Source organism: Musa acuminata, chromosome BXJ2-8 (genome assembly GCF_036884655.1).
Source record: "Musa acuminata AAA Group cultivar baxijiao chromosome BXJ2-8, Cavendish_Baxijiao_AAA, whole genome shotgun sequence".
In the NCBI taxonomy this organism is placed as follows: Eukaryota; Viridiplantae; Streptophyta; class Magnoliopsida; order Zingiberales; family Musaceae; genus Musa; species Musa acuminata.
Window position 1 is genome coordinate 49,848,059 of NC_088345.1, and position 25,114 is coordinate 49,873,172.

Here is a 25,114-nt window from a genome sequence, read left to right on the forward strand (position 1 = left end):
GGTTCTGGTAGAGCAAGAATCAATAGGACTCGAGGAGGCCATTTGGTTCAGAGGTTTCGGTAGTGGGGCTGATGGTTAGGACAACTTCACTTTCATCAATTTCCAAACGGCAATTAGTCATGACCACTGAATATTTTTGTAAACATAAAACATAATTAAAAGGGTTAAGGGTAAGTGCTTGTGATTCTTATTTTTGGAACAGAAAAAACAACGTCGGCAAACAAATCCCTAGCGAATGTTCAAGCATTAACTCCTTGCGGTAATTTGGGATAATTTTCAAACCTAACAAACAAAATACACCAATTTTAAGATTAAATCGTTTGACCTGTGTGATAATCAGAATATCTACCTGAAAGCTTTCAGGAGTGCATGAATTCCATTATTTAGATGAATATTAATCTATTTCAAGATTGCCAAGGATAACCAGCAGGAGACGACGATGTATGGCACATAAAACCTTTTGATGAATCCTCTTCTTGCTCTTGTAAGCCAAGAAATGAGAAATTTCATCATACTTTGGGTTTATGTCTTCGTTTGCAGTCAGTGCTAATTAAAATAAGGTCTAAAGCAGATTTAACTCCTGACCTTTTCTTGCTGTCATTTCATCAGCTATTTTGACGACGTGGTCGATGCCCCAGCGACTGCCGAGCATGACGGCAAGTGCAAAGTGCGGAGCTGCATGCTCTTGGGTTGACTGCAAATGAGAAGCACTGGTTAGTGCTGATAAATAAAGATTGAAATGCGGATTGTTATGTTGTCAGATGGGATTCATGATGGGTCAAAGGCAATATCCATTGCTACAGAAACCCACGGCTTCTTTCCCCTTCCACTGTACCGTCTGCTCTCCCTCTTGTAAAATCCTCTGTTGACAACCAAAGAGGAACTGATAAAGAACGAGCCAAGACGCCGCAGATCGAAATAAAAAATCATCTGATGACAACCAAAGAGGAACTGGTAAAGAACGAGCCAAGACGCTGCAGATCGAAATCAAACGACAAATTCGTGAGCGTGCACAAATCAGGGAGTAGTTCAAAGGCATTTCGACAATCCGAAGAAAGCGGCAAAGCCATTTCGAAATCCTTCGTCGTTCCGGAGCCCAAGAAACCCTTGTCATCACTACCAGAAACACAAAAGAAATATAACCGACAATTAAAAGGATAGGGAAGAAGAGAACCTTCTTCGACCCAAGATCCATCTCCCGCGTTCTCGCGCCTTGGAAACAGAGAGATCGAAACCCTACAGTAGCACCGTACGAAGATTGGTTCAGATCAAGAAGGTCTAGCGGCGAACAAACCGAGGGGAGCGAACCATTGGGCCTCCTCTTCTGCTTCTCCTTCTCGAATGGGAATCGGCGGTTAAGCCCTTTCTTGAATCTTAATATATAGCACCCCCGAGAACTAGGAGATCACCACAGCCGACGACTGACCGACTCACACCTGAAAAACCATCAGGGTGATTCGCACGGGTCCCGCGACATCAGCTTGCCGAAATAACTGCGTCACCCCATCAGCTGGCCGACCGAATCACAACTGGAAAGCCATCCGGGTGATTCACACGGGTCCCACCATTTCATCTTGTCAAAAGACCACGTCACCCGGGAAACACTTACGACTGTTCCCAACAGATTGTGCTTTCCAAATCAATAAATTTGGAAGACTTTTTGAGTTATATATATATGTATATATATATATATATATGTATATATGTATATATATATATATTAGAAATTTGGATATTAGAATTAAGCCCACTGGAAATCGAGGCGGCTCTTTCATTGCTCAAAAATGCAACAAGAAAGTAGTGAGAGTTCATGGACATGTTGATCGAGTCCATGCAATCGACATGATGAAACATGTTTATTGGTCAACCAACAGGTCTCCTGTTCCTTCCGTCAACACCTGCGTGGCGAAGAAGACATATATGATCATGGGTGGTGAGGACACAGAGACGGATCCGCCGGAGCGAGCTTGAAGGGGCCGACCGTGTAGAGTGCTCGTTTCGTCGCTCCGGCGACCGTGTTCCTCACGAACTTGAGGGGGAAGCCACCATAATGGCCGGGCGGCACATCGCACCCTGGCAGCGGCGACGACACCAGGAAGAGCTTGCATTTGTGGATCGCGTAGTTCGTCACCTTCGTCGTCTGGATCAGGAACCGTCCTCTGACATCCGTTACCGCGCTCGCCGACGCCCCCGGCCGGCTGCTGTTGCACCGTAGCATCGCGACCGCACCTGAACGCAGGAGGACGGTGAGTCATCAGCGATGCCGATGGAGGAAAAGATTAGCAGGAAGAGAAAGACTGTGCGTCGACAAACCAGGAAGAGGAGAAGCTCCCAGCGAGCCGACGTAGCCGGGGAGCTCGCACTTGCAGTAGATCGCCCCTTCGACGGCGACGCCGTACCTCGGCGGAAGCGAGAGTGCAGTGGCAGAAGGAGGGAAAGAGACAACCAGCAGGATGGGCTGAAGGGCTAGTAGCACGAGTGTCTTCGTCAATGCCATCTCCAAAGCAATTCCTCAGGTTTCATCGACCAACTTGAGACACGATGCCAGTTTATAGAGGTCACTTGCTAGATTCTCGGGAATATGTCGTGTGTCGGTGATAGTTGTTTACGTACGGTGCTAACTGGATGTGGATCGACGTCCTATTCTATTCCCTTTTCTGCAATCTGAATACTGGATGAGTAGTACTTGCAATCTGAAGGCACCTGAACTCGGCACAGAGAGGGAGCCACAGTGTGCACATGGATTTGGATGCAGATGGAAGCAATCCGCATCTCGTCCATGTGAGTTGTTCCTTTCGCAGGTGTGGTCTTCTCCTCCGCCCAAAGCCATGCAGATGGCAGCAGCTGCTATGGCTATGAATCCACGAGGGGATAATAAGGAGTGTTTAGTCTTGTAGTTTACGACTGACATACATCATAGAACAGATGGTTTGTAGAGAACTATCAGCGGTGATTTATGAATGAAATCAGAGAGTGTCAACTTACATTTGCTTGTTAAAGGACTGATAAGAAACGATATCGTCAGATGAATAGCAAAACAGTTCAATTAATGACCTCATTTATATTTGATAAACAGTCCACGGATGAATTCTACCACTTGTAGTTAATTGGTGTTCTCTGTCATGCCTACAAATTCCATATGAAAATAAGTGAGGAAATAGTGGCAAAGATTTAGTTCTCTTGATGGTGTGAAAACTATTAATTTCTGTACTCTATGGAACTGAATAAATGCAAATGACCTTCTTTGACAGTTCTGAAAGATGTGTTTCTTGTGGCTCATTGTTACTGAAGTGATCAGTTCAACTAATGCAGAAACCAAAACAATCTTCTCCGGTACTCTGCAGTACATATGATGTATGTTGCCCCTCCTTCATCTTGCTTTGACCGTAAGGCAAACTACTGGGAGATGGGTGGCAATCAAGATGGTTGGTTAGAATACTTTTGAGGTGTCTCAAGGTTGTCTTCTTGTTAGCTTGCACTGTTGTTAAGGATGTCTTGATCTGGATATGGAGAGGAGGACCAGATTTATAGAACCCCACAAATGCAGATGGAGTTGATTGTCACAGAAGACAGGTAGAGTTGATATGACTTTGTAGGATAAATGGGCAGGACTACACTTGGAACTTGAAGACTGAACCTTCATCTTCCAGTTGGAGTGGGGTTTCTCTGACTTGGAATCTCAGCAAGTTTAGGTAGAGGGTGATGACACTAATAGCTCTGAAACATTGCTTGGTTCCTTCTCAGATCAAAAAGAACATTATTTCAACATGGACTAGAACATAGTGTTCGAGTGATGGGACTCAGAAACGCAAGGAGAGTTTGGCAAAGTGGATTTGTGTAAGAAATCAAAATAAGTTAGCATTCTGACTCATTTTTCTTCTCTCATAGAGCAAGCAACATGTCACTCACTGCATGTGGGGTTTTGGAACTGAAGAGGAAACTGCACCAGATGCTGACTTCCTTCAGATTGTGTACATTAGAAGTGGGTTGCCTGATGCAAAGCCTGTCTGTCATCTCTCAAGTCAATTAAGCTTGATTCATTCTTCTTCCTCTTGCTTTCTCCCTTTTCTTGGTTTGGGACATTTTGTCAAAAGCTCTCCTTGTTGCTTGTGGCTTTAGTCAAAGCGACCACCATACTGAGTTCTCCACAAGCTCCCAAAATGCAGTATCTTAGCGTGGCAGGAATCACATGGGTACATGGAGGCACAACCTGGCCTTTCTCTGCCTTTGATTTGGGTGGACAGCTTGGAAGATGAGGGTCTCATTGGTGGAAGAGAAGACCAGGCTGTGCTTGGTATCTTCCTGCCCATCATTTCATATTTGACATGTCCTATGTTGACACTTTGCTTCCCAGTGGGCACAGCATACTCCCTCCCCAGTGCAAGCATTTTTAGCCTTGTGGTTAGATACAGTTCACCTCAGAGTCATTTTATTTACATGTAACAAAAATAATGAAAATGCATTATTAGTCATCTATTACACCAATAAAAAGCCATCATTCAATGCACAAAAAGTGTCAGCTTTCTAAGGAATTTTTTTCCCCCTAATTAATAGAACATAAAACTGACATAATAGTCAGTCTTAATATTTACATCAGCTGACTGAAGAAGCTGGACATATGTTGACCATGGATTGTTTTCTTCTCTCTGCTTCTTAATGGAGTTCTTAACCAGTTGTTGATTGGTGTGGTTGTTTCCTAGCCTGGTCTATTCAGTCACCATTGCGTATGACTTTGTCCCAAAAATTTTATTCCCTGATGTCTTAAAGCTCCAACTCTGTCGACTATGGACCACTACAACTGGTTTGTTTGCAAGCATCAATTGAAAGGGATTGGCTGCTCCATCTCCACTCATAGATAGAAGGTACTTGTTCTTCCCTTGGTGTAACAAGCAAGAACTTGAATTGCAGAAACAAGAGCCTCCTCAGCTGTGTCTGATATGATCTGAAACTAATAGATGAATGCCCTGTGAAAGCCACATGATGGATGGCATGTTGAAGACTCTAAGGAGGCAATCAAGAGGTCAAGTGAAGAACTGAAGCTAATTTTGCAGGCTTGGCTGGCTGACATGGTTCCATTTACTGGTCTCCTTCCTGCAATAACTCTTTTGATGTAACCTTATGTGGATGAAACTGAAGTGAAGCAATGTTATTCGACATGGTCACCAAGGCACACTCCATCTTTACCATCCTACCAATAAACACCATCCATCCCTAGCTGTTCCTGAAAGCATATTTGCTGCACTCCATTGCTCACTCTGAATCCCAGCCTCCATCCCATGTCTCATGATCAGTTTGTTGTTATTAGTAGTATTATTTTTGCACTCAAACCAATCGACTCTCAACAGCTGTTTCTAATCTTTTCAAGAAGAGGGGAAGACATATGTCGTGTGATTCTCATGTTTTACTCCAAAGCACAGCATAGTATTCTTCATTTAGAGTCTGCACATAGGTGAAACAGGTTGTCAATCAAAGAAAGCAACCAGTGGGGGTTGAAGAAACAGGTTGGAAAGCACACTTTTTGTGTGTTGTTTATTGCCTGTGAGCAAGTGGGAATCTAAAGCAGCAAGCATTCATTTCTTTCTCTTCTCTTGATCACAGAATGAATTTGATGTGGCTTGTGCACAAACACTGATCTGCTAACATAAAATCTGATACAAATCAACCACTCAGCATGCATGAGGAGAGCAAATTTTCACTCGGTCCACGATTAGCAGCATCAGATGGCCGAGAAATGGAGAGAGAACAAGAGAAAGATCGTGATGAAAAAGACAATACATGGAGGAAAAACATGGGGGGAGTTGCAGAGATGCATACTAGCTAGGAAGGATTAGAAGGCAGAAAGCCATCGGAAAGAAGAGCTCGAATTGTACAGTTGAACCATGGTCGTACCACCGGTTATGCCTCTCAGGAAGAAGAGCCGGCCGCAGAAGCAGATGGCACTCTTGGGGATGTCACCGGGAAGAGCGGCAGAAGCCTTGGCGGCTCCGCGTCCCTTGGCGTGCTCCTCGGGGAAGGATGCAGGTAGAACCCCCTCTCGGCGATCGCCCGGTCCTCGGCCGACATCGGCGCGGTGGCCGCCGCCGCCGCCGAATTTGGCTGCGGCGACCGGTTGAAGGGATCTGGGATCAACGGCGTGACCGGGCTAAGGGTCAACGACGGCAGGTCCAGCATGCTGGGGGAGAGGATCTCCGGCTGCCTCCGCGGGGAGAAGGCCGCCGTGCCCATCGGGGAGTTGGGGTTGGAACCGACGAAGGCGGGGATCAGTGGACTTATCATCTTCAGGTTCTTGAGGCTGCCGCGGCGCTCGTAGAGCTTGAAAGCCGGCTTCTTGGGGCCGGTGGCCCTCGCGGAGGGTGGGATCGCGTTCTTGGTCGTCGGCGCCGCGGCGCCGGTCGCGTGCTTGGCGACCGTCTCGGCGGAGCCCGTCAGCATCTGGACTACCTGCTTGAAGGAACCAGCGTCGGCCTGGATGAAGGTGGTGGGGTAAGGATTGGTGTCGATGGATCTGGGCATGGACGCGGGAGCGAGGGCCGCGGACGAAGGGGCTGCCGCTGCGGCCACCCCGTTGCTGCTGCTGCTGCTGCTACTGCTGCTGGAGGTGGAGTTGGGGGAGGTGGGATTGGGAGACTGGACTTCCTTCTCCTGGTGCCCATGGTGGCAGTTTTCCATCTGACGGATGTGCCTGAAGAGAGAGGAAGAAAAATCTCTTATTTCGTGGACAGCTGCAGTGATGACACAGATGGAGGAAGAGGTGGATCTGAAAGGAGAGATTGTGTTGGGGCTGTAGTTGGATTTGGGAGGGAGGAGGGTGTGAAGAAGGGTGATGATATAGATGATATGTTGAACGGAAATCTCTCTCTCTCTCTCTCTCTCTCTCTCTCTCTCACACACACACACACGCACACACACACTAAAAGCTCCGTTATGTTGTGGTGAACAAAGGGCTTGGAGGTAAATTGGCATGCCACAAATTCCGTGCCACACATGATGGCCCATCCAGAAAAAGAGTTGAGCCACATTGACTTCAGAGCTGATCGCTGGACCTGCTTTGAAGTAACACAGTGGCGTCGGCCTTCTCCCTCGTGAGAATGATCAGGTGGGTCTTGAGGTGACAACAATGGTGGGTGGTGGATTAGCCGCTGGAGTGTCACAGTAACTGCAGCACTGTTTCTTGGGAAAGACTTGAGAATCAGTGCCAACAAGGGAGGAAGAAGAACAGCTTAAGAGCATCCAATGCTCATTACATCAAGCCTAAGCAGAGGGACCACCGTGCAAGGCCTGACAGTGGCAATAGAAAGATACTCGTCAACCACATCCATGGACACCTGTGGAAGTGCGAGTGGAGAATGGATGATTGCTGGAGCAGCCTCCATCGACGCATAAATGCATTGATTCATCTTCGTTTCTCTTGACCAAGCAATGAGGTGTTACAGAGAAGGGAAGATGAAGCAGAAAAGGACAAGGAAAGACTACAGGCTCGACGCTATGTGACAATGGCAGGAACAGTGTTTGGAGACACTGTGTTGGGATGCCAAATCAAGTAGAGTCTTAGCTTCATCATCATGGGTGCGTTGACAGAATCTGGGAGGTGCAGTACTTGGGTCAATAGGAGTCCCTCTCCTGACCTTGCACTCCTCTCTGTCTCCTCCATGCTTCTCTCTCTAGAAACATGAAGCAAATATGGAAGAAGAGAAGGAAGTAAAACCTTCTTTCCACTATCCCAATGGTTGTCACAATTCATCGAGCAAGGAAAAGTGTTGTGAGGTGGCTGTGGTCCTCCTGGTTCTAGATGAGATGTGGACAAGCTGGAGTTGGCAGACATTTGACTCATGTTTCTTGCAGTAAAATGGTGCTGTCCCTTTCCTTACATCCTTGTTGCCACCACTGGTTCCCTTTTTTACCAGTGGAAGAATCCATATATGAGATACCAGTGCAGGAAGAACAAATGATTCAGTCCACTCAATAGCAGAGTCACTGTGCACTTGAGTTGCATTTCTGTACATATATATATATATATATGATCAACTGGTAATTCAAGTTTGAGGACAAGAGGAATTGGTTTGAGAAGGTAGTGCATGAGAAATTACTTCTTCTCTTGAAATCTTGAATCAGAATAGCCAACCTCCCTACCAAGAGATGCACATGAAGAATTTAGACCAAAACAAAAAAAAGAATATAACTATATAACATTTAGATCAAGCCAAATGATTCTGTTTGACACAGAAAAGTTGAGAGTTAAAGAAGTTGTGGGATGAAACTGATGAGATTAAGCAGACACAGCAAGCACAATGAGGTGATGGAGACCTATAAATAGTCCTTTCTTGTCAGCTGGGCTCAGAATAGTTGCCCATCTGTAAGTGGGGACAAATAAATGGGTCAATTAGGTAGTGATTCCTTTCTTCATCTCTTTCTGATTCAGATTCAACATTGAAGGGCAATGGCTCATGTGGTCAATGAAATGTGGGGTTCCTGTGGAAGCTTAAGGAATGGGTCAAACAAGCAGCCACCCACCACTGTGGGGTTGCCCTAAGTCCTACTTGGTTGGACCCATCTGTTTGTTTATTGTCATTCAATAAAGACTCATCTAGTCATTTTGGAATCTATCTAAATTCATATTATGATCTGTTTATCTACTAATTTTTTTTATATCCATATTCGTTTAAAATTTAATCAATATGTATTTTAATCCTTACCGATTACACGTCAATATCCCGATTTTTTTCTTTTTTGTTTTCAATCCTACTTGAACATTACATCTCTTTCTTTCTCTCACATACAGACATTGTGATCTCCTCCCTAGAGAAAGCTTTCTTCCAATAGGCAAAACTGTTTTTTTGCCCAAATCACAACAATGAAAAGAGGAAAAAAGAGGGTGAAAATTCACTTCCTTGATAATTATGTGGCAATAATGGAGTCCAGAGCTCTTTCCAGCCCAGCATGAGCAGATTCAATTGTATTTATTTCAGATGCAGATGTATTGTTTTCATAGAATGTATGTCCTACAACCATGATGATTAAGGGTTTTGGTTTTTCTTAAGATAGCTTCAGCATTATTCCTTTCCAATTCAATGCACCAATGAAGAAAGAATGAGATGAGTTATATACTCTTAATACTATATTACTTTCTGCAGTGTAGATAGATCTTTTCCTTTTCCTCGAGTATAATTCAACTTGCTGCCTCACCAATCCATCATTGCAGGCTACTAAGAAGTGGAGAATGAGGTTCTCCATTTTGGAAGTTGATGCTGATAGTGACAAATAGATTCATTCTATATAACAAAGATCCAATAGTATCATTTTAGATCAAATGAAAACATACAGTTCTGGCCAATCATAAACCTCACCAGAAACATAAAAACATAGGAAGATAATAGAAGACATTATTAACAGAAGAAAAAAATTCCTCCATCTGAGCTACTGCTGAGCCACCTTACATCTGCTTTTCTTCACTACTCTTCCCAAAAGTCCTTGATCATTAAAGACAACAGCTGGTAATTCTCCACTTGATTACACACAAACATTACAGTGACCAAAGGTGTAGAGGATACACACAAGCGAAGGATTTTAATATTTGTATACATATATACATTATACTAATATTTGTAAGCATAAATATGTTATTTTAAGGCTTTGCAACATCCATTCCATCCTCATGTGCACAGATTCTCAAGGAAGCCATTTACTGAGTACACAGATGACACTCCTGACCTTTGACACCTTTTGCTGGCTAGAGATTATAAAAGCTTGATCCATGGACCTTATTGGATCTTATTCTGCACCAATGGATCGGGCTCGATTAGTCGGCCACTTCAAGATGGTTCGGTTGGAGCCTGTTTCATCTCTCCAAACGCATCATCGTCCACTGTCTGCAAGCACTAGAATCAAACATTTCTCTGAATCAATTAGTACTGCTATTCTTAGTTGATGGGATATATAGATACATCTAAATCAAAAGGAGACAGGATTCTGTGCACTTAACTGTATGATGTTCATCTCAGATGATGGAAGCTCCACCAGAAAATGTTGCTCCAAAGCTATGTGCAACAAGGTATTAAGACATTTAAATGCACTCTGCTGCTGCATCCTAACCATTTACTATCTCTGTCTGACTGTATTTATGTTCATGTACAGTGCCATTAATCCAAGCTGCTCCCTTCATTTTCATGTGTATAAATGGGCATTCACCCTTCACGCCCTCATTCCATCTGTGTTTCTCTGAGCTTGTTTCTGTAGAGCATGGGGAGTCGCAAGAATGGGAAGTCTGTTCTCATGTGTTCTCTACTGATATGGTTGGTTTCTCAGCAGGTGACAGTCACTCCAGCCATGAGTAGGAGCGTTGATAGTGGTTTAGCTGAGGAGAACTACTCCACTACGGAATCACCTGAAGGTAATCCCCATTGAAAAATGTCTCCTATGCCATTGATATTGATGGAGGACTTGCAAAAAGTTGTAACACATGTATGTCTTGCATGGTGCAGCTTCACATGGCACCCCACACACGACGCCATCGCATGGAGGCAGAAGCGGTAGTGGTGTGCCGTCTCAGAGTGCACCATTGACACCACCTTCTGCTCCAGTGATCACCAACCCTCCATCTCCTACACTCGTCCCGCCTGCTCCAACAAATCCCAACTCCTCACCGTTCAGCTGCGAGTAAGCACATCTCAATCTCAACATATTGTTTTCGGGCCCTGTTCATGCTTTGGTTTCCCCCTCTTCAGCTACTGGAGAGCACACCCTGAAGCAATATTGGCTTTGTTGGGGTACTGGTGCACCTTGGGCGAATTCTTCGGTTTGCCTGCGGTTTCAGCTTTCGGGAGGGACCCCAGTTTGTTGGAGGCATTGTCGAACACCCGCTCTGACGGGATTGGAGCTCTGTACCGGGAAGGGACGGCGTCGCTCCTCAACTCATTGGTGAACAGGAACTTTGCCTTGACCACCCAGAAAGTCAGGGAAGAGTTCAATGCTGCGGTTATCTCCGATAAGGCAGCTGCAACCCAAGCACAGCTCTTCAAGAAGGCCAATGAGGGCCACCTCAAGCACCATTAGGTTGTATCAATGTGCTTCTCTCCTTTGTCTTTCTGCAGAGTCCCTTTGCTTTTTGTTGTTGCTCATGTTCTTCAGGTTTCTGTGTCATGTTTGTGCTTCCCACCTGGTGATGTAGGAACTCTACTTTGAGCTAGCTTATCGGTAATGCACATTGTCTCGTTGAAGAACATAGCCTGCAACATTTGCCTGAAATAATTAAAATTGAATCAGGACCAAAGCTGAACATTAATAACAAGATCAAAGTAATAATGAGTTGTCCTGGTTTGAGTCACAGCTCCATAATAATGTTACTCCATCACGGATCAGTACAAGTCTTGAATTCAACTCCAGAATAGATTGATATCATACCATTAATTCGATTCATGAACCTGTTTCTATTTTCAATAGACAGCGAGTGAAAAATAAGTGAAGTCAGTGGAGTCTCAAAGTTGCAAAAAACACAATGAATACTCTTGGTCTTGGCTTCAGGAATCTTCTCCAGGATCATCACCTCTTCAATCTAATCAGACCAACAACTGTGTTATTCCAACAGGTTTTAGCAATAAAGAAGCTCAACAAGGAAGCATATCTAACCATATAAAAAAACATTCTTTTGCCAATCAAATTTGGCAGGAGAACTCAAACTTAATTTGTTGAAGAACTAGTGTGAGGAAAAGAGTCAGTCACATCAACAGTCCTGCTATCAAGTGATTTCTGTTAAATCTTTCTATCCCCAAGGATAGACAAGACCAAAATTCTCACGTATGCCTCCATGACATATAAAAACTGGACTGGAGGAAAAAAAGAAATAAGTTATTGTCCAAAGTGATGCACAATCTTTTGAGACAGAGTTAGTGTTCAAAGAGCGTCTTTACAGGCTCATTATCTTCCAAATAGTATCTGAAAGTTCATTTTGAGAATACAAAGATTTAGCTTTCAGGAAGCAGAAAACTCGATTTAGATAGAGTTGCAAAGATGAACTTTTACTAGTGAATTACTCACCAATATGTTTCAGGAGAAAAAGGATTTCTTGTCTACCTCTATGTGTAAAAAGGAATGTTATCGTGAGATCAAAATACGAATTTGAAATTACTATTTAAGGGGAACTCCTACAACATGGCAGGTATGGATTTAAGAGCTCAATAAATGACTGAAACATAGGACGGTGTTGTTGACAGGATTCAGATAGAAAAAGATTCTATCTGTAAAAGACATAGGTCAAACACAGTCATCTTCCATATTTACATCAGATAGAAAAAGATTCTTCAGAATAAACCAATCATAAAATTTAAGGTAAAAAACACCCAGCTTGTAAAAGAGTTTCAGTCATAAAAGAGAGAGAATTGATGAGGACTAAGCAAATAGGTGTTGATGGGAAAGAACCCAAAGTTGTCGAAGGACAGTTAAATTTGCCAGTAAGATTTAAGAGGGTGCCTTCAAGGAAACAAGAATATCGGAACAGTCCTAGTTTGTGAAAGTCAATAAAAGTAAAACAGGTTAGAGAAGGTGCCACAAAAAAGTTTGCTTAAAAAGTTAAAGATCAAACATCAATTTTTTTCAGAAATTCAGTTTCAAGGAAAATGTGCCTCACCAAAAAATTCGACCAAGTATTTGCAAAAAGAACAATTAATATTCTCAAGAGCCTTCCAAGAATAACTGACTGTTAAATGGATATCATATATAGAGTGTGCAGAGTAGGATAAATGGTAAACATGTTTATAACATGCTTAGTAAAGGATTGTCGACCACCTAAAAACATTTTTCATATGCATTATCAGGTTCATGGTTATCACTAAAAAAAATTCAAACTTCATATCTTTTGCATGTTCCATATAAGAGTAACTCAAGCAAATATATAAAATTTAATGCAATTATGTGACAGATTCACATTGTGGTATAATGGCAGTTCTCTACAATCACTTGATCAGCAACTCGAGCAAGAAATACTAAAGAACAATTAGATTGATTCAATCAGAATCCTGAAACCCTTGATTTTTCAAGGGATTGCCAGGCATATCCTGGAAGTCTAGCTAATTACCTACTGGTTGATAGAGCACTGCTAATCCCAGTATATTCAGTCACTAATATATAATCCTATTTATCCAAGTCAGCTGATCTAGGTCAACCATGATTCCGAATTCTTCGACCAAACCAAAATCAAAACGAGAACCTATAGACCTTCTACAGTCTCATGGTTAGATCATGTAAAGGTCAATATCAAGGAACATCTTAGAGAAGTGACAACATGATTTTGGCATGTTCAACAGTATATGAGGGTAAATACATGTATATTCTGCAAAGAGTTGTATATTTATTTAGTGATCAAGATGTGAAACAGTGTACCAAAGAGAAGAAGGTGAAAGAAATATTAAGAGGAAGAAGATCCTATAGCAAACAAGAAATTCTTTTGTACTCAAAGAATGAAATGAATGTAATAAAAACACGAGTATATAAGAATCTTGGCATAGGAAAGAATACCCAAAAATGATGAACATTTGGCAAAGAGCAATATGCTCCAATCCAAATAAGCCATCAATGTAGATTATGGCTACAGAAGGGGGAAAATAGTCGAAGTTGATTACATGAATGTGGAAAAGAGAGCATTAAGACTAGTTCTGCAACTTACGGCAACTTAAGAAAAGTGAATGCAGTTTGACTAGAAGCTGAGAATCAAACTATGTACGGAAGTATAATCTCATCATGAATTTTAGGAAGAGAATTATAAAAAACACAACTTGATTGTGAATTTTGAGGGAAAATGAAAGATCATCGCTGCAATAGGAAACATCAAATATCTACAAAGTTGAACTAATTATACAGCCTCCCCTGCAGAATTGATCAACAAATCGCTGCAATCAACAAGTCATTTTGCAGCTTTGGCACTAATATAACAAGGGAAGTGACACACAGCTTATAAGGCAAGCTCCCTTGGACCAAGTTATTTAAATTCATGTAGTATGGTCTCCATAAATGGGTAGAAAAACAATGGACGTACTCCAGAGTCCAGAAAAGAGTAATGATAGCACAAATGAAAAAGTCACTAACAATATAGCAACTTAATTTGCACAAAATTGCTCTTGTTTGATAGGAAACGTAATTTCTCAAGCATATCTCTATTTCAGAGCAAGCCATCCATGGCACGTAAAAAATCTTGTAGATGATATTTTTGCAGTTATTGACTGAATTTTCTCTTTTTAGAATCTCCCATCTGTTTAGGGAGGGTAACAAATATGCAAATTGGCTAGCTGCTCATGCTAGGTCCAATTGTTCTTCTTTTGTTTGGAGGGGAACTATGGCCCCACTTTTTACAGTTTTTTGTGTGCTGACCTCCAGAGAAAACATATCTTGGAAAAAAGAAAACATATATCTATTTCTCTTTGCAATGCCCTTAATGTAGGCATTAGTGGGTATCTCAATGTATGCATAAGAACTCAAAAGGGCTGATGAGAAGGAAAGTAACAAAAATTTATACATAACAGATGTTATATAATTAGAAAAGCAGTAAACCAACTGACGTTGATGGGTGCAAAGATCTCAAGAGCCAACGAAAGCCATCCTCATTGAGCTTGTTGCCCCTTACGATCTCTGCCATCTGAACATTGTCAGTCCATCACAGACAGGTAATTTGGGAAAAAATGACTGGCTTGATGATCTTGGAAGCTACGGTGATTGGTATAGCTATTAGTGTCTGAACCAGCAAAGAGATAAACAACTAGATGAGAGGCTACAGAAGTTGGAATAATTGATTCTGACAGAAGCCCCTTTATTCTCCACAGTCCACTCTACACATGAATATGGTCATTGCAATTCATCATTGTGTATTTCAGAATTATACGTGGGATATTATTTTACTGAAAATTTTAACCTTAATACTGTTCATCAAGATAGTCATACACAATTTAAAAGTACAAGATTCTGCAAAATGAAATGTTCCAGAACCACTAAGGATTAGTTTAAACAACTGCTTATGTATGCCACGAGTATGATATTACAAACACAGACCATATCACAAGAGATTGACTTAATTCTGAGCAGTAACAGATAGATAAATTTATGCAACAAACACTGAATGAAGAGTTCTTCCCTTATATACAGCCTCTTTGTATGAAGAAACCAAAGATAAACATGCACATAATTAAATTGAAGACTAGCCTGCAGATCGGATCATTGCCTCTCATTTTAATTGCAGAAAAGAAGAATAGCATTAAAAGGTGATCTCTGGCAGTAACACAAAGTCAGACAACGATTTCACAACAGTGGATATGTTAGATCCCTGAGCTTTATGGGCCGACTTGTCATGCATAAAGAAAAAGTCTGGAGACTTGTTTACTGCAGATGAAATTAGCAAAGATCCTCAAAAAGAATTCTGCAATTCTCAATATCTCAGGTCACCAGTCCATTCCAAAAATATTCTGGTTTTATCGATAAAACTTCCAGATGATAGTCATCTTGTACCATGCCACTAGGCAATCAAATCGGGCATTGTGGATAGCTAGTGAAGCATATATTTTTCAGTTTATGAGACAGACGATGAGCCCATGTGAGATTCAAACCAGTCAAGGATATCATCTATCTGTAGACTGGTCATCTCATGGTATCCAAATGCAAGATTTAACTCCTCCCGAATATGATCGATCCATTCAAATTTATCCAGTGAAGGTTCCCTTTCCCTGAGAGCTTGCTTCCAGGGAGTTGCCCGCCCATCATTCCTCAAATACCCACGCTCATCAATGAATCCCTTCTCCTGAAACAGCTCAAATAGCTTAACAGAGAATGCCTGATCCAGACCTGGTATCCTATCCGACAAAAGAGTAGGAGTCAACGGGAACTCCATGCACCTGACCTCCTTAACATGAACACCCCTCTTCTGCAGCGCTATCATATTCCTCTCTATCAGCCTCATCCTGTGCTGGTCTTTAGGCATATGGACAAAGAGGGTGGGAGGATAGCCAACTGGTACACCCATAGAACCAAACACCCCTTCTGCAATCATAAGCGCTACGCTACTAAACCTCATCTCCTTTGCCAGCGCAGAAGTGAAATAGCCACCCGAGGAAGCTCCTAAAGCCACGAGCGGAAGCTCTTGTAGCTTGTTCTTCTCGATCCACCATTCGATTACCCATTTAACAATGCCAGTGTCCTTCTCCTTCGACCAGCATCTCCCGGAGCTGGAGATGGTGAGGACAGCGAATTTGCGGTCGAGGGCACCGAGGACGATGAGCCTGTCCTCGGGCAGCCCGACACAGTGCGGGCACGCGGCGGATCGGTCCCAGAAGTTGGCAGCCCGGCAGCTGCAGCCGTGAGCTACGAAGAGGACGGCCTTCGGCGACTCGGGGATTTGCCATATCACATCCGTCCCATTCGTGAAGTCCACGGTGACCTGTGACGGAGCTGATGTTCCAACAAAATCATTCCTTTTGAGCGTCGATGGATCAGAACGGGGAATTGGTATACCGAACCTTTTACCATTTGTCGTGATTTCTAGAATGATCATGCCGAGGAGAAGAACAAGTAGCAAAGCGAGAAGAATCCTCCCATGTCTGTGCGGCACAGGTGGTGGTTTCTTCGCTCTTAGTACGCGACTTGGTAGGAGAGGCGGCATGATTCAGCGCAAGATCGAAGCTTTCCGCCACGCTACAGAATCTGCATGCGAGAAGAAGAGCAATTCGAACGGGACCGAATCGAAGGGCCTCGAAGACAGCATCACGCGAACAGGATTTGATGCCGATCGATCAAGAAAACAAGGAGACCGACCCCATTGCCATCCAACGCACAGAGCAAGCGAGAGATACCTAACCCAAAAGAAGTCACCAAGGACGAGAAATCCCACAGGAAGAGCAGGGAAACTGAATCCTTTTGCTCCAACGGAGTTGCCTAGAGAGCAAGATCGAGAGAAGTTGCCGAGAAGAAGGCCGACTCGAGTCCACTCGCTTACGGGTGACAACCAAAACCAGCGGATTGGGCCTCTGCCCAACCTCCTATAAATGGGCCCAACATCCTCTGCCCAACTTCTTACAGGATGGAGTGATCGAATCCAACGCAGATTCGGTCAGTCTGATACATCATCGAATTAATTATTTTTATGAGAATTTAATGATATTAATACAGAAATTAATGATATTAGTAAGAATAATAGAAAGAACACTACTCATATGCTGTTTTAACAAGCAAAGAAAGACAAGCTTTAAAGCAGATGCTCAAACCCGATCAGTTTTTCGAAAAATATACTAGTGTTCTTCATCAAAATTACTCAATTTTGATTCGATAAAAATAAATCAAAATTATGAATCCATGAAGGGTTAGTGCAAAGGCTATAGGAACAAAGATTGAATCTGATGGTTATAAAATTTCTTTAGACTTGTATGTTTTATAGTTTCTTTTAAAATCTTTCTTCATCGTCGGATGATTGACGGATCGATGAATTTAGGATTTTTGTTTTTCGAGGAGCATGAAATAGAATATGCTATAGTTTTAAATAATAATATTTTAAAAAAAATAAAAAGAATTACAGATAGGACCACTGGCTCTTTCTTCAATCATATGACTCCTGGGGGCACATCATCATCTTATCTCCCTCCTTAGTTGGACTCCACTAGTTTGAATCCTCTGTTCCAATTAGCTTTCTGATGATTGTGTTGAGGACTTGAATGGCGGTCTTATTCATCCGCAGCTGGCAGTCTGAGAACTCGATCTGAAAAGAATGGAGATTGAGATCAAGTCATGTCAGCCATTTATCTCTGCTCATCCATCATATGTGCCAATTTTTCCTTCCCAAGATCGAACACTATTTCTTGGACTTGCTCGGCATAAAGCTGTATTCTATGGCTGCTTGGAATTGCTCGGGAAACAGAAACCCTTCCATTTCTTTTGCCTGTTTCAGATGCACTGCTTGATCAGCCATCACAGAGCACATAGAGATGAGCCAATGGAGCCATTCGGTAGATGCTTATCCAGAAGTCAGCATCACACTGACAGTAGCCTGCATTTATCTATCATCTACTCTTAGGTTGAAGATCTCACTATAGAAGATTCTGAATCAAAGAAGATGCTGAATGTTGCATGTCATAATGCATTTAGATTGCCAAAGAGTGTTGTGAGATATGTCAAAAAGAAACACATTTGGATTGTTCATTTATGCTGAACCCTTTCAAAGAATATATTGGAAAAAAAAACTGTACATGATTTGTTTGTCTGAGGAACCAAACTCATCTCATGTTTTGATGGACTCAAAAATGAGCAGTCTTCCTCTGCCATAAAAGCTTGTCTTCCTCCCCTTCTTTGCTTCATTCATGCCAAGACAGACATGATTGTAGCTTTGGATCACCATCACCAAAGTTCATGAAGGATCCCTTCCAATGAGGCTTGCAAGTGGATCTCTTCGAATCCCTCATCCAACCGTCCCCTGAGATGGGGCCCCAGGATGAGTGGGTGGATTTGAAAGCATTTCCATGTAGGTAAAGCATCACGATCATAGCAATTTAGTAGCCACTCCCATGTCCTTTCATGAAGAAAAAGATGATGCTGGATTTGTAGCTAAGTTGACAAGTTGCCATAGGCAACAAATTAAAAAGATTAAAAAAAAATTATTTTTGAGTATTTCTTGGTAGCTTAAGTCATGATGTATTTTTTACCAATAAGAGTATGATAATTATCTTATTCCTTGTACCTACATTATTTACAAATATTTTTAGTATATATTTATATCATATTAAGTGAATTTTTCTTATATTAAAAGTTGTACCTAAATATTTATGTATCAAATTATTTTTCTATTAATCCCATATTTTCACTTTAATATTTTCATATAAAATCTAACACAGATACACAATGATGATGAATTACATTAGGTTATTAACAAATGTAGGCAATCCTTATTAGCTAAAAAAAAATTGGTGTTTTTGATATTGGATGATTAATGTAGCTGATAAAAAAATAATTACTGAGTTTTTTAATTAAAATTTTCATTTTTAAATTAAAATTCAGATGGGAAAATTATTAGTAATATTAATAACAAAGAAAGCGGGATAAAAAATATTGTGTCGGTGGACTCGCCCTCGATTTCAAGACTTCCCGAGGGGTAATTTGGGAATCTCATCCTTCCTCTCCTCTGTGTGCGTGCGAGCCTCTCCCCCTCGCTTATACAACCCCCCTCTCCCTCTCTCTCTCTCTCTCTCTCTCTCTCTCCGCCCTCTACCCGTGCCGCTTGGAACGCGGCATTCGCCTCTTCCTCTTCCGCCTTCCCTCGCTTCCCCCGGGTCTCCAACTCGGATCTCGTTCGGCTCCCTATCCGTTCGAAGGCGTTCGAATCAATGCCGAAGAGAATGATGCGGAGGTGGCAGTGGTAAGACTGGTGCTGGCCCGAGCTCAGACGCGAGGCGACGGACCGTATCGCGGCGGGAGGTTATGAAGCCGAAGGGACCGAATCGGCGGTTCTCTCACCGCTTGGTTGTTCCCGCCGTCCTCGTCGCCGGGCTGCTCCTCCCCTTCGTCTTCATCAGGGCCGCCTTCCTTGCGCTCGACGCCCGCGCTGCCTCCATCTGCCCTTCCATCAGTACTCTTCTCTCACCCCCTGTTTTCTCTCCCTTCTTCGGTCGCCGGTACCGATCGGATTGTTGCAAATGCTCACGGTGATGAGTGGATTGGATTCAGGTTGCTTAGGGTGGACGCTTAGGCCTCGGTTGTTGCTCGATTCATCTCAGGTGGGTAATCGCTCCCTCGCCACATTCTGCTTCTTTCCTCCGCTCTGTTTCTCTTCTTTTACTGCTCCGCGAGCCGACTGTGTTGGCACGTGATGCTCCGGTGCAGGGCATTTTGGTCAGTTTGCTTCTAATTTCTCAGAATATGTCTGATTTGGGGAACAAAAATGTCGTAGAATGCAATCCACCATGTGGATAGATTTAGATTTACTGGAATCCAGCCCAAAATTGCTGCAGCCACGCGGTTTCTGGGCAGCCTTCCACTAGTTCTCTCTCAGACGCACAAACCCAAAAAAAGAGCTTTTTTTTTTGGAGTATGAAAGTGTCAGAATGATGCAATAACAAATGCAGTATTCCACAGTGCACGTGAAATGGCTTTTTCTTTGGGTTTAATCTTTGTGGTATGGAGCGCTGTGGTGTCAGAACGATGCAACAGCATATGCAGCATCCCACAATGCATGTGCAATTCTGTTCCCTGATCGTGCGCTGATGGGATTCAGAAACATGTCGTCTTTTCAATGCTTGTGTAAGGCTGTAAAAGAACAACTCTGTGGTTATCGTGATTAGCTCTCGTTAAGCTGGTTATATTTGTTTGCAGGATTTCGGGAAGGAGTTGAGGAGAGTTTACTTGGAGGAGGCGGAGGAAGGGGGACACACCAATTTAGATCCACGGTCGGTGAATGCCGCGCCGGATTCTTTGGATGATCTGATGTCGGAAATGAGCTCTCCCTCTTCCTATCAACACCTTGACCTCAGAACACTCTTGTTGAAGACCAAAGCCATGGTAGGTTTGCCCCTCCCCCCTCCCCCATGAATCCTCTTCCTGGGCTTTATTTCTGATCTGCATATGTTCATAGAGTGGTGGTAGTGTGAGAGCATCCAAACTCATTATGAGCTTGGGGCATTTAACCTTGCAAAAGAACAATTAGGATGTGCCAAGAACTGAGGCAACTTGGACACAGGTCGCCTGGTGGCACATGGGGGACCATCATGATGATGATGATACATGTCCTGGGTCACAGGTCACTTTAAAGCTGTGGTAAAGGCTGAGTTGCACATTAGAAGATAAAACTCTCACCCCATACCATTGTGTATTTGAATTTATTCATTGGTTTCATGCAGTCAACAAAAATTCAACTGAAATTGCCATCAGGAGTGAATCAACTGCCAAAGCACCTTAGAGGGAGGGAGGAGACTATTAACCTTGTTTCAAGGATGGGGTTTCATAAATGTTGCAGTAACTTGTAGCTTCTGATGGGTCCACCTAAATTGGGATGCATGGTTAGGATCATGAGTTGCATGAAGGTGGTACCATGTCATTGTCGATGGCAAAAAATTGCAGAGTTGCAACAGTGAGAATTAGATCGTGCCATTCTGTTATTAACCGGCTGCTGCAAACCCATTGTGTGAACTAAACATGGGCTTCATGGCAAAGAATGAAGGACCATACTTTAGCCATAAAAGTAGAGGTGCAGAAAGCATGGTCCAGTATTTATCGTGTCTATGAGCTGTTCATTTTGGCAACTTGGGTTTGAAACAGAACAATGTCACATATGATCTGAAGACACAAGAGTGGCAACTCGTTAGGTTGATGGTATTATTTGCATGTGATATGTTGCTAGTTGAATGGGCCTCGGTTGGTTGATGGTGTACAGCCGACTGTTGTGCATCATCAGATGTTGTCTGAAAAGTACAGACTGGATGTTCAGTCTCCAACCACGCATAATTACCTTAGCTCATGAGTTTTAGCATCTTGGGGAGTCACAAAAAGGATTTATATAAGAGGGAAAAGATTTTTAACCAAATTAATTGAATAAATATATTTTGTCGTTCTAAATAATATGGATGAATGCTGTGAGGTCATCTTCATTTTTTGTTTCGATGATGTAATTTCAGCATTCAGGCATGAGATGCATCTGGAGTGAGTAATTAGAGTGAGTTCAAATTATGTCTTTCTTTTTTTCTTTTTCTTTTTTGCCCTTTTGTCGTTTTCGTTTATTATAATATGATGACGAATCATTAATGTGTTCTACTATCATAAAATTCATTGGATCTGATAGATCATTTACACTTCCAACTATCATTAATTTCATACTATCTGAGTCATAATCTCTTATCAGCTCCTGAAGATGGACCAGAAAGTCCAGTCTGCCAAGCTTCGAGCATTAATCTTTCAGCACTTGGCTTCAACTGGAATTCCTAAAAGCATGCATTGCCTCAGCTTGAGGTTGGCGGAGCAGTACCTAGTGAATGCTGCTGCTCGATCTTCTTTGCCACCACCTGAATATGCCTCGTGCCTGACAGATAACTCTTACGTTCACGTTGCCCTGATAACTGACAACATACTTGCTGCTGCTGTCATGGTGTCGTCCACCATGACAAGTGCTGCTGATCCTGAGAAGGTAGTGTTCCACATTATCACTGACAAGAAAACTTACACCTCGATGCATGCTTGGTTTGCTATCCACCCTGTCTTTCCTGCCATTCTGGAGGTAAGGGGACTTCACCAGTTCGACTTTCCTCCTGATGTGAATGCTGTGATCATGGACACCGTAGAGGAACTCCATCGAAGCTCATCTGCTTATCGCTACTACAGGGGAGCAGATGAAGACTCCAGAAGACTTTTAGCTTTAAAACCAAGCACATTTTCGCTCTTGAATTATATGAGGATACATCTTCCAGAGGTGAGCCAGATTTCAAATGATATATGTGCCTATATTTTCCAAAGGAGAAGTTGTGAAATTAGAAGCCTAACCAGCGGTTTTGCCTGTGCAGCTGTTTCCAAAGCTGGAAAGAGTGATTTTTATGCATGACGACGTGGTGGTGCAGAGAGACTTGACATCACTATGGTACTTAGATCTGCATGGGCTCGTCATGGGCGCAGTTAGTGCACAAGAAAGTGATGATGAAGGATCGGGTGATGGCCTTTGTATCGGGAAGACATTTGGGGACTACATAAATTTCTCAAATCCTATGCTGACAGCATCACCATCATCATATGTATTACAGAGAGATCAATGTGCATGGTTGGAGGGCATCAACATATTTGATCTGCAAGCATGGAGAGAGCACAACATCACCAGGAAATACCAGCTCTGGCTTAAACTGGCAAGCTCTTCCAAACCCAAAACTTGTTCTTCTTTTGCAACCGCAAGGCGCTAAGCTGAGAACAGTCTTAACCAAAAACATATTTCTTGTTATGCAGAATCGAGAATCTGGATTTGCATTGTGGCCCATGGGGTCATTGCCGCCTGCGCTACTAGCGTTCCATGGACAAGTGCTGCCACTCAATCGTTCATGGCTTTTGTCAGGGCTAGGTTGGCCAATGCCCGATCCCGAACTGCTACACTCTGCTGCGGTCATTCATTTTAGCGGACCGGGGAAGCCATGGCTTGAGACCGGGCATCCAGAACTACGAAAAATTTGGCGAAGCCACTTAAACCACAACGATGAACTCATAAGCAGCTGTATGGTTGTGTGAGTGATGACACAGAAAGAGATAGAGAGAGAGAGAGAGAGAGAGACAGGCTGGTAAACATACAATGCCGGTCTTTACTTCAGTAGATTACATAGAACATAGATAAGTTCATATTATTTCTGGTAAGCAGAGGTAGGATGCTTGAGCAGAGAGAAGTAGGTGCAGCCTTCAGTCCCTGCTCCGGCTATCTCCGCGTGCTAGTTGATTTCTCCTTATAGCTCAGCAAGCTCTAATGTATATAAGTTGGGAGAGGTCAAGGGAAGCCAGCCATGAACATTATTAGATCATACAAGACATGGCCACTGACACTTTCACTACAATTTCCAGGTAACTCGAGATGGAAATGTATGATAGATGGCCATATTTTTCTTCACCTAGTCCTGGCATTCTGGATAATTGAAATTGATCTGTATTATACTGAATAAAGTATGGATTGGGTAATACAAATTCCATGTGGACTTTCTTATATAATACAAACCTTAAGAGTTTTCATGGATATTTAATCTCAATTCCAAGATTGTTGAGAATATAAATCTCAGCAGATGGTGGCTTATCAAGCTTTTAGATGGAACAACGGTGATTGATAACTTCAAATCCAGCCTGACGTGCATTGTTTGGTGGATTCATGCACGTAACACTCTGTCTGCCATTTTCCCTGCGCTCCTGATTCCTTCTTCTTCTTCTTCTTCTTTATTTATGACAATTTGGTGGGCCGTCGCCCTCCGTTCGTCTAAAAAAAGGAGAAAAGAAATGATCAAGAAATGTCTCATGCGAAAAGAGACATCTCACCGCCTTGAGAGAGACGCAAGACTCGATCATCGCACAGGAGAAAGGCATTTAATTCGATCAGATGTTGACGACGCAAAAATGTCGAGTGTTTGAAGCCCGCTGTTCGGATATAAAACAGGTGGCCTTATTTAATACTACAATCATAAGGTCTTGATTTTAAAACGCACAATTTGATTCTATCAAATTTGAAATCGGATCTGCTGCATAGATTTTAGATAGATTCGGTTCTGATTCAGAAATCAACAATTTCGATTTCGATTTTGAATCGAAATCATTTATTTTAATTTTTAATTTGTTTAAAGCACCCCTCTAGTTAACCATGTATTAAACTATTTAGAAAAGGAGAGATTCATAGTTTACTTAGGTGATAAGGTATATTTCACATATCGGTCGCGTCATGATCCACGTCACGATCCACCTCCAACGTCAACACGAACACGGGCCCTTGGGATATGGACCAAGCGTCACGATAGATACACTCCTGCAGATTCAGCATAAGGGCCGCCTTCCTCTCACGCTGAGCCGAAGCCTGTATAGGGAGGCATCCTCTCGACAAGTCCCGTTCCGGAAAACTCGGGATGGCACCACATGGCGCCGTTCCACGCATATCGGGCGACGGTTGTACAAAGGTACATACTCGCCACTCTAGGGGGAAGCGACCGCCACGCCAAATCCGCGTACGACCGACCCTCGGACACCGGTATAAAAGCCCCTGACCGACATCTAGCTAAAGGAGGAAAAAACAATGGAAAAACTATTGACTTGATCTACGATGGTTCCAAGTCGGGAATTCCCCGACCCGAATCTGTATGCAGGGATATGACAACTCCCGAGCCAGCTCAATCCCCGCATTGGAGCAGCAGCCACCCCAACCTCAATATCGCCTCCAATCGATCGAGAAACACGCTCTCGAACGTCAACGACTTCGGACATCGACCTACGGACCAAGTCGTGCCGACTCCTCGACCATGACGCATGAGTTTACCGACATTAGGTATTTAGTTCTTTTTTTCTTTACTGGATCCAACTATTTAGAGCCAATCAATTAAAAATACTTATATTTATATTTATAATTTTCTCTCTATATATGCCACTAAGAATAATTATTTCATATTTTCTAACT

At 42.7% G+C, this 25,114-nt stretch overlaps 5 protein-coding genes and 1 long non-coding RNA gene across 7 annotated transcripts; 2 read left to right on the forward strand and 4 right to left on the reverse strand.

Moving 5' to 3' along the window:
* Nucleotides 1–283: 283 nt before the first annotated feature.
* On the reverse strand, nt 284–1,347 carry LOC135620013 (uncharacterized). Its single transcript, XR_010489593.1, has 2 exons — nt 1,175–1,347; nt 284–862 (listed from the first exon to the last, which is right to left on the reverse strand). It is a non-coding gene; the product is annotated as an uncharacterized LOC135620013 (long non-coding RNA).
* Nucleotides 1,348–1,741: 394 nt separating this feature from the next.
* Nucleotides 1,742–2,508, reverse strand: LOC135618350 (non-classical arabinogalactan protein 30-like). Its single transcript, XM_065119235.1, has 2 exons — nt 2,314–2,508; nt 1,742–2,229 (listed from the first exon to the last, which is right to left on the reverse strand). The coding sequence occupies exons 1-2, from the start codon at nt 2,495–2,497 to the stop codon at nt 1,925–1,927; spliced, it is 489 nt and encodes a 162-aa protein (XP_064975307.1). The 5' UTR covers nt 2,498–2,508; the 3' UTR covers nt 1,742–1,924.
* Nucleotides 2,509–5,550: 3,042 nt separating this feature from the next.
* On the reverse strand, nt 5,551–6,893 carry LOC135620014 (VQ motif-containing protein 4-like). The gene has a single exon (XM_065122584.1). The coding sequence runs from the start codon at nt 6,667–6,669 to the stop codon at nt 5,905–5,907; it is 765 nt and encodes a 254-aa protein (XP_064978656.1). The 5' UTR covers nt 6,670–6,893; the 3' UTR covers nt 5,551–5,904.
* A 3,328-nt stretch (nt 6,894–10,221) lies between these two features.
* LOC135620016 (protodermal factor 1-like) lies at nt 10,222–11,114 on the forward strand. Its single transcript, XM_065122587.1, has 3 exons — nt 10,222–10,387; nt 10,479–10,653; nt 10,722–11,114. The coding sequence occupies exons 1-3, from the start codon at nt 10,237–10,239 to the stop codon at nt 11,047–11,049; spliced, it is 654 nt and encodes a 217-aa protein (XP_064978659.1). The 5' UTR covers nt 10,222–10,236; the 3' UTR covers nt 11,050–11,114.
* A 3,900-nt stretch (nt 11,115–15,014) lies between these two features.
* Nucleotides 15,015–16,914, reverse strand: LOC135620015 (uncharacterized). 2 transcript variants are annotated; one of them, XM_065122585.1, is made up of 2 exons: nt 16,495–16,914; nt 15,015–16,419 (listed from the first exon to the last, which is right to left on the reverse strand). In XM_065122585.1, exons 1-2 carry the CDS (start codon nt 16,628–16,630, stop codon nt 15,545–15,547), a joined length of 1,011 nt encoding a protein of 336 aa, XP_064978657.1. In that variant the 5' UTR covers nt 16,631–16,914; the 3' UTR covers nt 15,015–15,544. The 2 variants fall into 2 exon arrangements, with proteins under 2 accessions (XP_064978657.1, XP_064978658.1); XM_065122586.1 differs by having other exon boundaries at nt 16,488–16,626.
* Nucleotides 16,915–19,186: 2,272 nt separating this feature from the next.
* Nucleotides 19,187–23,649, forward strand: LOC103996089 (probable galacturonosyltransferase 15). The gene is made up of 6 exons (XM_009416906.3): nt 19,187–19,579; nt 19,678–19,727; nt 20,323–20,508; nt 21,845–22,408; nt 22,500–22,832; nt 22,930–23,649. The coding sequence occupies exons 1-6, from the start codon at nt 19,432–19,434 to the stop codon at nt 23,203–23,205; spliced, it is 1,557 nt and encodes a 518-aa protein (XP_009415181.2). The 5' UTR covers nt 19,187–19,431; the 3' UTR covers nt 23,206–23,649.
* The last annotated feature ends 1,465 nt before the right edge of the window (nt 23,650–25,114 follow it).

Excerpts from the sequence above, each read along its gene's own strand:
- LOC135620016 (XM_065122587.1), top strand. The coding sequence starts at position 10,237 with ATGGGGAGTCGCAAGAATGGGAAGTCTGTTCTCATGTGTTCTCTACTG. Across the intron at positions 10,388-10,478 it reads CACTACGGAATCACCTGAAG|CTTCACATGGCACCCCACAC; the intron begins GTAATCCCCATT and ends TGCATGGTGCAG. Across the intron at positions 10,654-10,721 it reads TCCTCACCGTTCAGCTGCGA|CTACTGGAGAGCACACCCTG; the intron begins GTAAGCACATCT and ends CCCCCTCTTCAG.
- LOC135620014 (XM_065122584.1), bottom strand. The coding sequence starts at position 6,669 with ATGGAAAACTGCCACCATGGGCACCAGGAGAAGGAAGTCCAGTCTCCC.
- LOC135620015 (XM_065122585.1), bottom strand. The coding sequence starts at position 16,630 with ATGCCGCCTCTCCTACCAAGTCGCGTACTAAGAGCGAAGAAACCACCA. Across the intron at positions 16,420-16,494 it reads TCTAGAAATCACGACAAATG|CTCCGTCACAGGTCACCGTG; the intron begins GTAAAAGGTTCG and ends TTGGAACATCAG.
- LOC135618350 (XM_065119235.1), bottom strand. The coding sequence starts at position 2,497 with ATGGCATTGACGAAGACACTCGTGCTACTAGCCCTTCAGCCCATCCTG. Across the intron at positions 2,230-2,313 it reads GGGAGCTTCTCCTCTTCCTG|GTGCGGTCGCGATGCTACGG; the intron begins GTTTGTCGACGC and ends TCCTGCGTTCAG.
- LOC103996089 (XM_009416906.3), top strand. The coding sequence starts at position 19,432 with ATGAAGCCGAAGGGACCGAATCGGCGGTTCTCTCACCGCTTGGTTGTT. Across the intron at positions 20,509-21,844 it reads TGTTGAAGACCAAAGCCATG|CTCCTGAAGATGGACCAGAA; the intron begins GTAGGTTTGCCC and ends ATCTCTTATCAG. Across the intron at positions 22,833-22,929 it reads ACCAGCTCTGGCTTAAACTG|AATCGAGAATCTGGATTTGC; the intron begins GCAAGCTCTTCC and ends CTTGTTATGCAG.